The sequence below is a fragment of the Salvelinus sp. IW2-2015 genome, linkage group LG23 (genome assembly GCF_002910315.2).
Source record: "Salvelinus sp. IW2-2015 linkage group LG23, ASM291031v2, whole genome shotgun sequence".
NCBI lineage: Eukaryota > Metazoa > Chordata > Actinopteri > Salmoniformes > Salmonidae > Salvelinus > Salvelinus sp. IW2-2015.
Genome location: NC_036863.1, coordinates 27,976,452 through 27,987,600, shown reverse-complemented (window position 1 = coordinate 27,987,600; position 11,149 = coordinate 27,976,452). Strand labels below are relative to the sequence as shown.

Here is an 11,149-nt window from a genome sequence, read left to right as displayed (position 1 = left end):
GTATGTGTTAATTGTAGGGGKGCCCATGTAGCTGGGGATCAGAAATGTCCCGTGCRAGAGAGGCAGGTTGAGGTTTCCAGGTTTAGAGTAGTGCAGAAGTTGTCATATGCTGAGGAAGATGGGTTAAGGGGGAGGAGCGGTGAGAGTAGTAGAGATATACCAGTACAGAGGGATAGGCCAAAAAAGTGATATAAGTTTCAGTGAGATTGGATTTTTAGCATTTATAGCAATGTTATCAATTGTACAGCAGGGAGGGAACGTAAGTCACAGAAAATTGAGGTTGTGGTGGCAGCTGCAAAGAGGTAWTTGGGTGTGMGAGATTTGACATCAGAAGAGTTACAGGGTGTGTTAAGTGGTGATGTCCCATCCTTTCAGGATGATTGCATGAGGTAGGAATACATACATTTAATTAGTGGAGTAGGGTGGTGTTMATTTTATTTTATATAATTTTGAAATTAGTGAGTGTAGTGTTAGATGGTAGGGTATTTATTTTTATTTTTCAAGCAAAGTATAAGGAAGTTGTACTCCAATCTAGTAGGTGGCGGTAATGCAACAAATTGGATGCCAACCGCTGTTAAACTTCATAGAAGAAGAAGTAGTTATTCGCGGTTTATCCTCTGCACCTGAAGTCTTCGACGGCTGTTAGCKTGAGACTCTCTCTGTACATTCTAAGCTATATATATCAGTATTCTTATTTTTCGCACTTTCTCTGGAAAGAAAACAACCCTTGTCAACATGCATGTGATAAAGCGAGGTAGGTCATTTCTAGTAGGAATAATAGCAAAAGCTAGATAAGTTTGCTATTTGACTGAYTCTTGTCTTGTCTTTTTTTCTTACAAGCAAGCTTTTGAACGTGTATTATATCGTTGGCTACTGTACTGTCATTAACCACGTTGAATGACTGCCTAGTTAGGTAGCTAATGTTATTGAATGCGTTAGCTAGCTAGATAAAGACCGCTGTCGTGTTTAAAAAGAACGATCAAAACAGGTTATTGACAGTCTTGCAGCAATGTTCCTTTGTCAAACTTGGCGCCAAATTTGTCAACGTTTTGTAGTTTAGCTAGGTGCTTCTATCTAGGTCATTTGATTGGAAGTATCCGTGACTCCCATCAATTAATTAATCATATAGCTAGTTAACATTTTCAAGTATTTAAATTATACTTTTAACCCCAAAACAACTTTCTGGGTTACACAACCGGGCGTTGGCTACTATCCGTGACTATCCCATCAATTACATAACTAAATTGACTTTGTTTTATAGCTTTGTGGCAATTACTGACATTAACTTGTAAATTCCTTTTCCATGGCGCGCACATATATTTTATTGTTGATTTTCTGCTTAACACTTCCGTCATTACATCATTTTCAGATGGGCGCGAAGAGCGTGTCATGTTTGACAAGATCACTTCCCGCATTCAGAAGCTGTGCTATGGACTCAACTCTGACTTTGTAGATCCAGTGAGTCGATATTTTATGTTCAATGTATTTCCGTTGTTTGTTAATTCTAGTGTTTCTGTGTGCTGTGTTCCTCTAACGCACCCTTTACCCTGCCTGTTGTCCCACGTTTAGACCCAGATCACCATGAAGGTAATTCAGGGTCTGTACAGTGGGGTCACTACAGTGGAGCTGGACACACTGGCTGCAGAGATTGCTGCCACCCTCACAACGAAACACCCCGACTATGCCATCCTKGCTGCCCGCATCGCCGTCTCCAACCTGCACAAGGAGACCAAGAAGGTGTTCAGTGGTAAGTCTCTCTTGCAAGTTATGCATATTGCTCCATTATCAGGCTCACTCAAAGTAGCCAAGATTCAGCCAGTCCACTCATTCAGTGGCACGGATGTTGAATTTGCCAGTGAGCTGACAATCGCACTTCTGGTAACTGAAGAAATTGGTACCTAAAAGTAATTTCTAAACCCTGGGTGTGAAACTAAGGTATCTGGAAATCTCTATTTTTTTCTGTCAATGCTGTTTTAGATGTGGTGGAGGATCTCTACAACTATGTCAACCCACTAAACAGATGCCACTCTCCCATGGTTGCCAAGGAGACACTTGACATTGTCCTAGAAAACAAGGATCGCCTCAACTCTGCAATCATCTTCGACCGGGACTTCTCCTACAACTTYTTTGGATTYAAGGTCATTTTTACAGTACATGGTTTATGAACCATAATCATTTAAAAGTACATTCTGCAATGGTAGGAAAGTAAACMCTTTTTTGTTTTTCTACAGACACTTGAGCGGTCATACCTTCTGAAGATTAATGGGAAAGGTGAGTCGGGTTAAATAAACTACGTCCCTGTAAGAATTGACATCTTGTYATGATATGAACCTATGCTACACTGGATTAGGGCTCCTCACCAGTGGCACCTGGCCAAACAGGCACATTTTCAGAGCTGTTTTTTTATGTGGTTCAGATGAGCTCCATCCCTCATGCTGACCTGTTCTGTTTCTRTGTAGTTGCCGAGCGACCCCAGCACATGCTCATGAGGGTGGCAGTTGGGATTCATCAGACTGACATTGACGCTGTCATCGAGACTTACAACCTGCTGTCAGAGAAGTGGTTCACCCACGCTTCRCCCACACTCTTCAATGCTGGCACCAACCGCCCACAACTGTCCAGGTAAGCACTTCATATTTTGGATCTACTTTTGCCATTCTACTAGAAACCATTCCCAWTCCTCAGTGTAATGGCTATGATTACTGAATTGTAGAAAATACCGACATCTTTGAGTGCAAACCAGAAAAGCGCTTGATCAGTTTTAAATTGGTTGTCCTTGTTGACTTTTCAGCTGTTTCCTGTTGGCCATGAAGGATGACAGCATTGAGGGCATCTACGACACCCTAAAGCAGTGTGCCCTAATCTCTAAATCAGCAGGGGGCATCGGCGTGGCAGTSAGCTGCATCAGAGCCACGGGCAGCTACATTGCTGGGGTGAGGTTCACATGGTCACGTTCATAAATAAGACTGCCMCWTGAGGCGTTGCTGTCCGACTAAGTGTCAGGAGGGGTGTAGAGTGATGGGGCTATGTCTACGCCGAGGACCCAGAACAGTGGGTACTTGGCGTGATTGATGGCTCTGACAGATCTTGGGGAAAGTTTGTACATGAGAAAAAAATGAATGTCACTCAGTTACTGAGACTTCTTTGTTTTTATTTTTTAAGACAAATGGTAATTCCAATGGGCTGGTCCCCATGCTCCGAGTGTACAACAACACAGCACGCTATGTGGACCAGGGAGGCAACAAGGTGAGAATGAAATTAGATTTGAATACAGGTTTTGTTATTGACTCTGGCCACAGGATGACCTCATAGATATGCATTAGCGCTCTGCGCAGAGATGACCCACTATCTATCACCCAGGTCTGATGGCTCTGAGAACATGCATATGGTCTTTCAGACTCTGTGGCCTGTGTTTACTGTACCGTCATCAGGCATTTAACTCCCGCTCATTGCCCTCCTCAGAGACCTGGTGCGTTTGCCATGTACCTGGAGCCGTGGCACTTTGATGTGTTTGACTTCTTGGACCTGAAGAAGAACACGGGKAAGGAAGAGCAGAGGGCCAGAGATCTGTTCTACGGCATGTGGATCCCTGACCTCTTTATGAAGAGAGTGGAGAGCAACCAGGTATGCAGCAACATTTATCAACTGAACTATTCAAACCAGATATGGAATTTTGTGAAATTCGAGCTCTAGTATATTTTGTACATCGCTCCTCAAGGTTGAATTAAAGAAGGGAATAAGGAGTGGTTCTGTTTAGATGAATATCTTCTTGAAAGACACCATTGAGTACTGATATATCGTACCCACAGGACTGGTCCCTGATGTGCCCCAGTGACTGCCCTGGACTGGATGAGTGCTGGGGGGAGGAGTTTGAGAAGCTCTATACCAGGTAAGACCGGCGCTCCTGACCCGGTATAACTGCTCCATACCAGTCTACTCCCTGTGCAATGTCTCACTGGACCTGTCTCTGTCGTCAGGTATGAGCAGGAGGGTCGGGTCAAGCGGGTGGTGAAGGCCCAGCAGGTGTGGCATGCCATTATTGAGTCCCAGACTGAGACGGGCACCCCCTATATGCTTTACAAGGACGCCTGCAACAGGAAGAGTAATCAGCAGAACCTGGGCACCATTAAGTCCAGTAACCTTTGTACCGAAATTGTAGAGTACACCAGCCATGATGAGGTGAGGGCAATCGATTACCTAAACTGTTTGAACTACTTTTGACCAAGTCCATACCTGTTCCCTGTATCGGGGCACTGGTTGAAGGTAGTGGACTATACAGGGATTAGGTTGACATTTTGGACGCAAACGGAGACCAGCCTCAGTTTGTGTTATTGACTCTGGCCACAGGATGACCTCATAGATATGCATTAGCGCTCAACGCAGAGATGACCAACTACAGTATCTATCACCCAAGGATGATGGCTCTGATAACATGCATACTTAATCCCAAAGCTGTTTGAATGGCATCCTTTGATTTGTATATTGTTGAAAATAAATGTTGGATCACACCAAAGTATGCTTAAATGGCCTAAGTGTGACGCTAATCTATCTGGCTCCTATTTCCCAATCTCAGGTGGCAGTGTGTAACCTGGCGTCCATCGCCCTCAACATGTATGTCACCCCAGAGAGAACATTTGACTTCAACAAGCTGGCCTACGTCACCAAGGTCATCGTCAGGAACCTCAACAAGATCATTGAGATCAACTACTACCCTGTGGTCGAGGTAATGTCTAGTGTTCAACTTAGTGATACTAATAATATGATCAGCAAGACTGGTGATTCTACAGGTTATATCTTAATGTGGGCCAGTAACTGATTGCCCCATGCCTCGCCTCCTCTCTAACCAGGCTGAGAACTCCAACAAGCGCCACAGGCCCATTGGTATCGGTGTGCAGGGTCTTGCTGATGCTTTCATCCTGATGCGTTTCCCCTTTGAGAGCGCCGAGGCCCAGAAGCTCAACACTCAGATCTTTGAGACCATCTACTACGCTGCCCTGGAGTCCAGCTGTGAACTTGCTGCTGAGCTCGGTGCCTACCAGACCTACCCAGGCTCCCCTGTCAGTAAAGGAGTGAGTACCACCACCCTTACACCTAACTGAGATGTTAGATATCCTGTTTAGGGTAACTAACTTGTCAATAGTTAATTTTGGATTAAGGAGAATGTTCTGGTGTGGGTCTCAGGCTTAAATGGTTATTTTCCCCAGATCCTTCAGTACAACATGTGGGACAAAACCCCAACTGACCTGTGGGACTGGACAGTTCTCAAGGAAAAGATTGCCAAGTAAGTTSTCAACCTTGTCCTCCATTTTACCAACCCAACTACAGTTAGTCTCAACACATACATGACCAACCAAGTGGATTTAAATGTTGTCGCCTTTCTTTTTCATCACCACTTCACTCTCTCCAGGCACGGTGTGAGGAACAGTCTGCTGCTGGCCCCCATGCCCACGGCCTCTACAGCCCAGATCCTGGGCAACAACGAGTCTATCGAGCCCTACACCAGCAACATCTACACCCGCAGAGTCCTCTCTGGAGAGTTCCAGGTCAGTACCACTCTCTCTGTGGGTTCCATAGACAGTTAGACCTCTGCTGAAACACATACACAGCATACTCAAACACTAGAAGGCTCTGAGTTTGGGGGTGTAAAAAGCTAGAGTTGTGTATATGTGAGGACTAATGTTCTTTGTGCTCCTTGCAGATTGTGAACCCCCAYCTGTTGAAGGACCTAACAGAGAGAGGGCTGTGGAATGAGGAGATGAAGAACCAGCTGATTGGTCAGAACGGATCCATCCAGGTGAGAACCCAGACCATCACAATCAATGAAGACCAATCAGAGTGCAATTATGTCCTTTTGACTGTATTTTGTGAAGGTGGTGTCTAACTTTTGTTAGATTTTAAAAGCGCTATCCTTTTTTAGTAGTTGTCATCGTTCTATTGTTACTTGTCTTTAGGGCATTGCTGAGATCCCAGATGACCTGAAGGAGCTGTATAAGACTGTGTGGGAGATCTCCCAGAAGACTATTCTGAAGATGGCTGCTGACCGCGGGGCCTTCATAGACCAGAGCCAGTCCCTCAACATCCACATTGCTGAGCCTAACTACGGCAAGCTCACCAGCATGCACTTCTACGGCTGGAAGCAGGTGAGTCAGCTTGCCTATTGAAGTTTCTATAAGATTGCATTTTCTTAGCTCAGGGCCATCCTTAACTCTGGTGTTAAAATGGCTGGCTGATGCTGCCCCTTGAAGCATTGTAGTCCGACTGAAAGTGTCGCGCGTGTGTCATGAGGGGCGGAGAGTGACAGGTCTATGCYGAGGACCCAGAACAATGGGAACTTGGCGTGATTGGCTAGGGAGGCAACTTATGAGGATCAAAGTAGTGTTAAATATTAAATACGATAAACCACTAACCTCTTTTCCGCTCCTCAGGGTCTGAAGACGGGCATGTACTACCTGAGGACCAAGCCTGCAGCCAACCCCATCCAGTTCACCCTGAACAAGGAGAAGCTGAAGGAGTCTCAGTCGGCTAAGAACTTGGAGGCGGTCAAGGAGCTCAACAGAGCCGCTATGGTGTGTTCCCTGGAGAACCGCGACGACTGCCTGATGTGTGGCTCTTAGACGGCACCCCACTCCTTCCCCTACCCACGCTCTTTAGTTAATTCACCATAGCAGTGGACCACTGAAGTCCTCAGGATCTTTGAACCACACTGTCATTAGGTCAGGTAACATTATACAGTAATCTGCCCTGATGTCAGATCACTCTTAATAGAACAGGCTTTTATGTTTGTGTTGTGGGCATGCTAATGTAGCCTAACTATAGTGCTGTACAAGGTGTGCTCTGTCTGCTAATACCAGATTATTAACTGTTTTCTATTTATCTTTCACGGTTACACTGTCTGTGTGGATCTGTTTGTCTGATTTGTTTTGTATAGGATTCAGAGTTTCCAAACTGTTTGTCTACTCCATTGTTAATATGTAAATCTAAGAATCTCATAACTTGCTGAATGAACTTAAACAACATTAGTGTATATTATAAGTATTTTTTTGTATTTGACCTGTGGGGAAAATAAAATTGCTTTGTATGCTGAATAAAAATATAAACGCAACATGCAACAATTTGAAGTTTACTGAGTTAATGTTCAGATAAGGAAATCAGTCAATTTAAATACATTCATTAGGCCCTAATCTATGGATTTCACACAACTGGGAATACAGATATGCATCTGTTCATCACAGATACTGTACCTTACAAGAAAAAAAGGTGTGGATCARAAAATTGTCAATATCTGGTGTGACCACCATTTGCCTCATGCTGCGTGACATCTTCATATAGAGTTGATCGGGCTGTTTATTGTGTTCTGTGGAATGTTGTCCCACTCTTCAATGGCTGCATGAAGTTGCTGRATATTGGCGAGAACTGGAACACACTGTCGTACTTGTTGATCCAGAGCATTCCAAACTTGCTCAATAGGTGACATGTCCGGTGWGTATGCAGGCCATGGAAGAGCTAGGACATTTTCAGCTTCCAGGAATTTTGTACAGATCCTTGTGACATGGGGTGGAGGGGGATCAATGGCATGACAAAGTGCCTCAGGATCTTGTCACGGTATCGCTGTGCATTCAAATTGCCATCAATAAAATGCAATTGTGTTCATTTTTATGTAGTTTATACCTGCCCATACCATAAACCCACCATGGGACACTCCACAAAGTTAACCTCAGCAAACCGCTCGCCCACACTATGCCATGTCTGTCATCTGCCCAGTACAGATAAACTGGGATTAATCCGTGGAGAGCACACTTCTCCAATGCTCATTTTAGATGAACTGTGATGAGCTTCCTTGAGAGGAGGAGAAATGCTCATTAACAGGATAACAGGATAAGTTTTTTGTGCGTGTTGGTTATTTTTTTGTTCAGTGTAATTATAATTATTCCTTTTTTTCTCCCCAATTGGTAGTTAGTCTTGTCCCATAACTGGGACTCACTAGAGGCGAAGGTTGAGAGCCATGCGTCCTCCGAAACACGACCCTNTTTTTTTCTCCCCAATTGGTAGTTAGTCTTGTCCCATAACTGGGACTCACTAGAGGCGAAGGTTGAGAGCCATGCGTCCTCCGAAACACGACCCTGCCAAGTTGCACTGCTTCTTGACACACTTMAACCGKAAGCCAGACGCACTAATGTGTCGGAGGAAACACCGTACAACTGGTGACCGTGTCAGTGTGCATGCGCCAGGCCTGCCACAGGAGTCGCTACAGCGCAATGGGACAAGGACATCCCAGCCGGCCAAAMCCTCCCCTAACCCGGACGACGCTGGGCCAATTGTGCGTTGCCTCATGGGTCTCCCAGGCGCAGCCGGCTGCGACACAGCCCGGGATCGAACCCGGATCTGTAGTGACGCCTCAAGCACTGCAGTGCCTTAGACCGCCGCGCCACTCGGGAGGCCCAGTGTAATTATGTTTGTGTTCATGCAATGTCCTGTCAATGTTTTGTCAAGGTATACAGTAGTTTAGCAATAACAATACAAGGCATAAGGTGATGCTATTTTGTACTTGATGGGAATTGTATCAGGAAGATGGGGCTTCTTTCACTCTTGATATTTTGACTTTTGAAATGGGTGATGGATATCCACAAGTTAATACATACCATTTGAAAAGTAACATACGAAATGGAGTGTCTTGTATTTACTTACATAATAATACAAAATGCTCTGAGTCCAGGTTGTTTTGCCTTAAGTAACCATCTGTCTTATGTAACCGTACCAAACTTAACACACCATACTAAACGGAGTACTTCGGATTTACATACAGAATAATACGAAATGCWCTGAGACCAGGTTGACCAACAGAGAAGAGACTGTCAGAGCAGTGTAGCCAGTTTTACTCAAATGATTTACTTTATATAATGAACACACAAGGACATTGTATATATTTTTGTTATTTTAATATTGGTTTGAAAAGATGTATTCAAAGTGAAATTGTAATTCACTTTCAAGGTAATTCTCTATCCTTTCTAATTGTTAGGTTGGAATGTCTATAATTACAATGAATAAGAGTTAGTACCGGTCTCAAACAGGTGGTCCAATGGGAGCAGACATCGGTATCACTAGGTGTTCACAGATCATGTTAAATTTGGCTACATCACTTAACAATATTGTATACAGGGTTGTGGAGTATCTGATTACAAAAAACTAATCAGAGTACCAGCAGCAATATTATAATCAGATTACAGATACTTAAAAAAAAACTAGATTACTAAATTCAGAAAGGATCTTTGTGAATAAATACATTGACACCTTTCTGTTTTCTCAATGAAATTCAATTGAGCATTGAAAAAAGGTGCAAGTTTAAGTTTGATCCACCTCAATGAGTCTGACCACAAGTCAGAAACCACTATGATGACACACCTAATGCATTTGATGGATACTTTGTCTTCTTCTAATGCCTCTTTAAGGGGAAAGTAATCATATTCCAAAAATTACATTGTACTAGTACTGTATGTATGTAAAAGCATTGTGGTGCATTCAGTGTCATTGGTTTGGTCTATTCTAAGACCAAACCAACTATAAACAACTATAAAATTACACAGTTTGGACMGGTAACTAGTAATTGTAACGGATTACATTTAGAAAGTACCCAACCCTGCGTGTATATACATGCCTTTGAATGATTTGTAGCTCATTTCACAGCAAAATAGTTTTATGCTACCTACTGCAAGTGTATATTGCTGCTTTGATGTAAAACATCTCATGAAGTCAACCAATTAAGGGACTATGGAGTTGACTGAAACAATGCTAACTGGCTGACACTTCTAATCTGAAGATGATGCACTCAGATGTGCAGTTCTCATTGGTCCTCCAATGATAGACCCCCCCCCCTTCCTGCGAGCCGAAGCCAGTGTCCTGTGAGCTGCTGCTGCCATCGGTCGGGAAGGAACCACCTTCACCCCAGCCCTGGCAGTATTCTCCACTACCACCACCACGCTAGCCGTGGCAGCCTTCTTCTTAGTCACATTCTCCAACGCCCTCCCCGGTCCCTTAATCCACCTCTCGGCCATGTTGATTTCCCCCACAACTCTTTTCTCCTTCAGTTCCATCACCCTGACCTTCCTCTTTCAGATCTYCCAGTCCCATGTCTACTTTCCCTTCATTCCCACGTCTTCCCTTCTCATTCACCTCCTACAAGTCCTTTCCACCAGATTGTATTATCCACACTGCGATCTACCTTTTTCCCTTTACCTTCTTCCATCCTTACTTCTGCCTCCACTGGATTGCCCTTTCCCTCCACCTTCTTCTCCACCATCTCATTGGTGCTTACCTTTTAATATCCGAATCTCTCCCTTCCCCTCACTGTCTCCTCTCCATTTTCTGCTCTGACTCCTTCACTACCCCCATCCACCCTTCTCTCTACCTTCCCTCCATTAACTCTCCCCTCCTCCATCTTCACAACATCCATGTCTCCTACCTGSTTCATCCCCTCTGCTCCATCTGGCTCCACCTCCTGTTCTGCTCCATCTAACCCCAGATATAAAAAGGTAAGCGCCAATAAGATGGTGGGGAAGAAGGTGGAGGGAAAGGGCAATCCAGTGGATTTGGCTCCCAAGTGGCGAAGTGGTCTAAGACACTGCATCTCAGTACAAGAGGCGTCACTGCAGTACCTGGTTCAAATCCAGACTGCATCACATCCGGCCGTGATTGGGAGGCCCATAGGGCGGTGCACAATTGCCCCAGCATCGTCTGGATTTGGCCGGGGTAGGCCGTCATTGTAAATAAGAATTTGTTCTTAACTGACTGTTATGATTTTTATGAATAATGACTAAATGATGTATACCTTTAACGTAGTACTATAACTAACAGAATTCTACCCTGTCACTGTATGATTGTATGAAAGTTATTAGAATCATAAATCTAAATCTGATGTGTGTAGTTTTAGTCAGAATTAGAACAAKGACTTTTTGTTCCTTTTTAGTATGTAAGCAGGGTGCAAGTGTGAAACAAATGATAAGAGGAGCTATCGACAGACAAGMTGTACTACTGTGTTCCTTACAGGACATTCTGTCCCCACCCAGGGAGGGGAGAGACCTTGGGCTTGTAGTAGATTGTATAACAGGTGGCAGACAATGTATGAGAAGGAGAAGACTTGTGAACTATATTGTCA

General features: G+C 44.2%; 1 protein-coding gene, 1 non-coding gene and 2 pseudogenes across 2 annotated transcripts; all 4 read left to right on the top strand.

The window, feature by feature from the left end:
* The first annotated feature begins 608 nt into the window (after nucleotides 1-608).
* LOC111950589 (ribonucleoside-diphosphate reductase large subunit) lies at nucleotides 609-7,112 on the top strand. The gene is made up of 18 exons (XM_023968279.2): nucleotides 609-754; nucleotides 1,370-1,458; nucleotides 1,570-1,747; nucleotides 1,978-2,138; nucleotides 2,232-2,271; nucleotides 2,460-2,622; nucleotides 2,792-2,933; nucleotides 3,163-3,246; nucleotides 3,463-3,624; nucleotides 3,810-3,889; nucleotides 3,978-4,179; nucleotides 4,574-4,723; nucleotides 4,848-5,069; nucleotides 5,205-5,281; nucleotides 5,408-5,543; nucleotides 5,699-5,794; nucleotides 5,952-6,140; nucleotides 6,426-7,112. Exons 1-18 carry the CDS (start codon nucleotides 736-738, stop codon nucleotides 6,612-6,614), a joined length of 2,379 nt encoding a protein of 792 aa, XP_023824047.1. The 5' UTR covers nucleotides 609-735; the 3' UTR covers nucleotides 6,615-7,112.
* Nucleotides 2,966-3,083, top strand: LOC111951228 (small nucleolar RNA SNORA17; annotated as a pseudogene).
* Nucleotides 3,293-3,371, top strand: LOC111951219 (small nucleolar RNA SNORD83). Its single transcript, XR_002875579.1, has one exon. It is a non-coding gene; the product is annotated as a small nucleolar RNA SNORD83 (small nucleolar RNA).
* Nucleotides 6,232-6,349, top strand: LOC111951229 (small nucleolar RNA SNORA17; annotated as a pseudogene).
* Nucleotides 7,113-11,149: the final 4,037 nt, after the last annotated feature.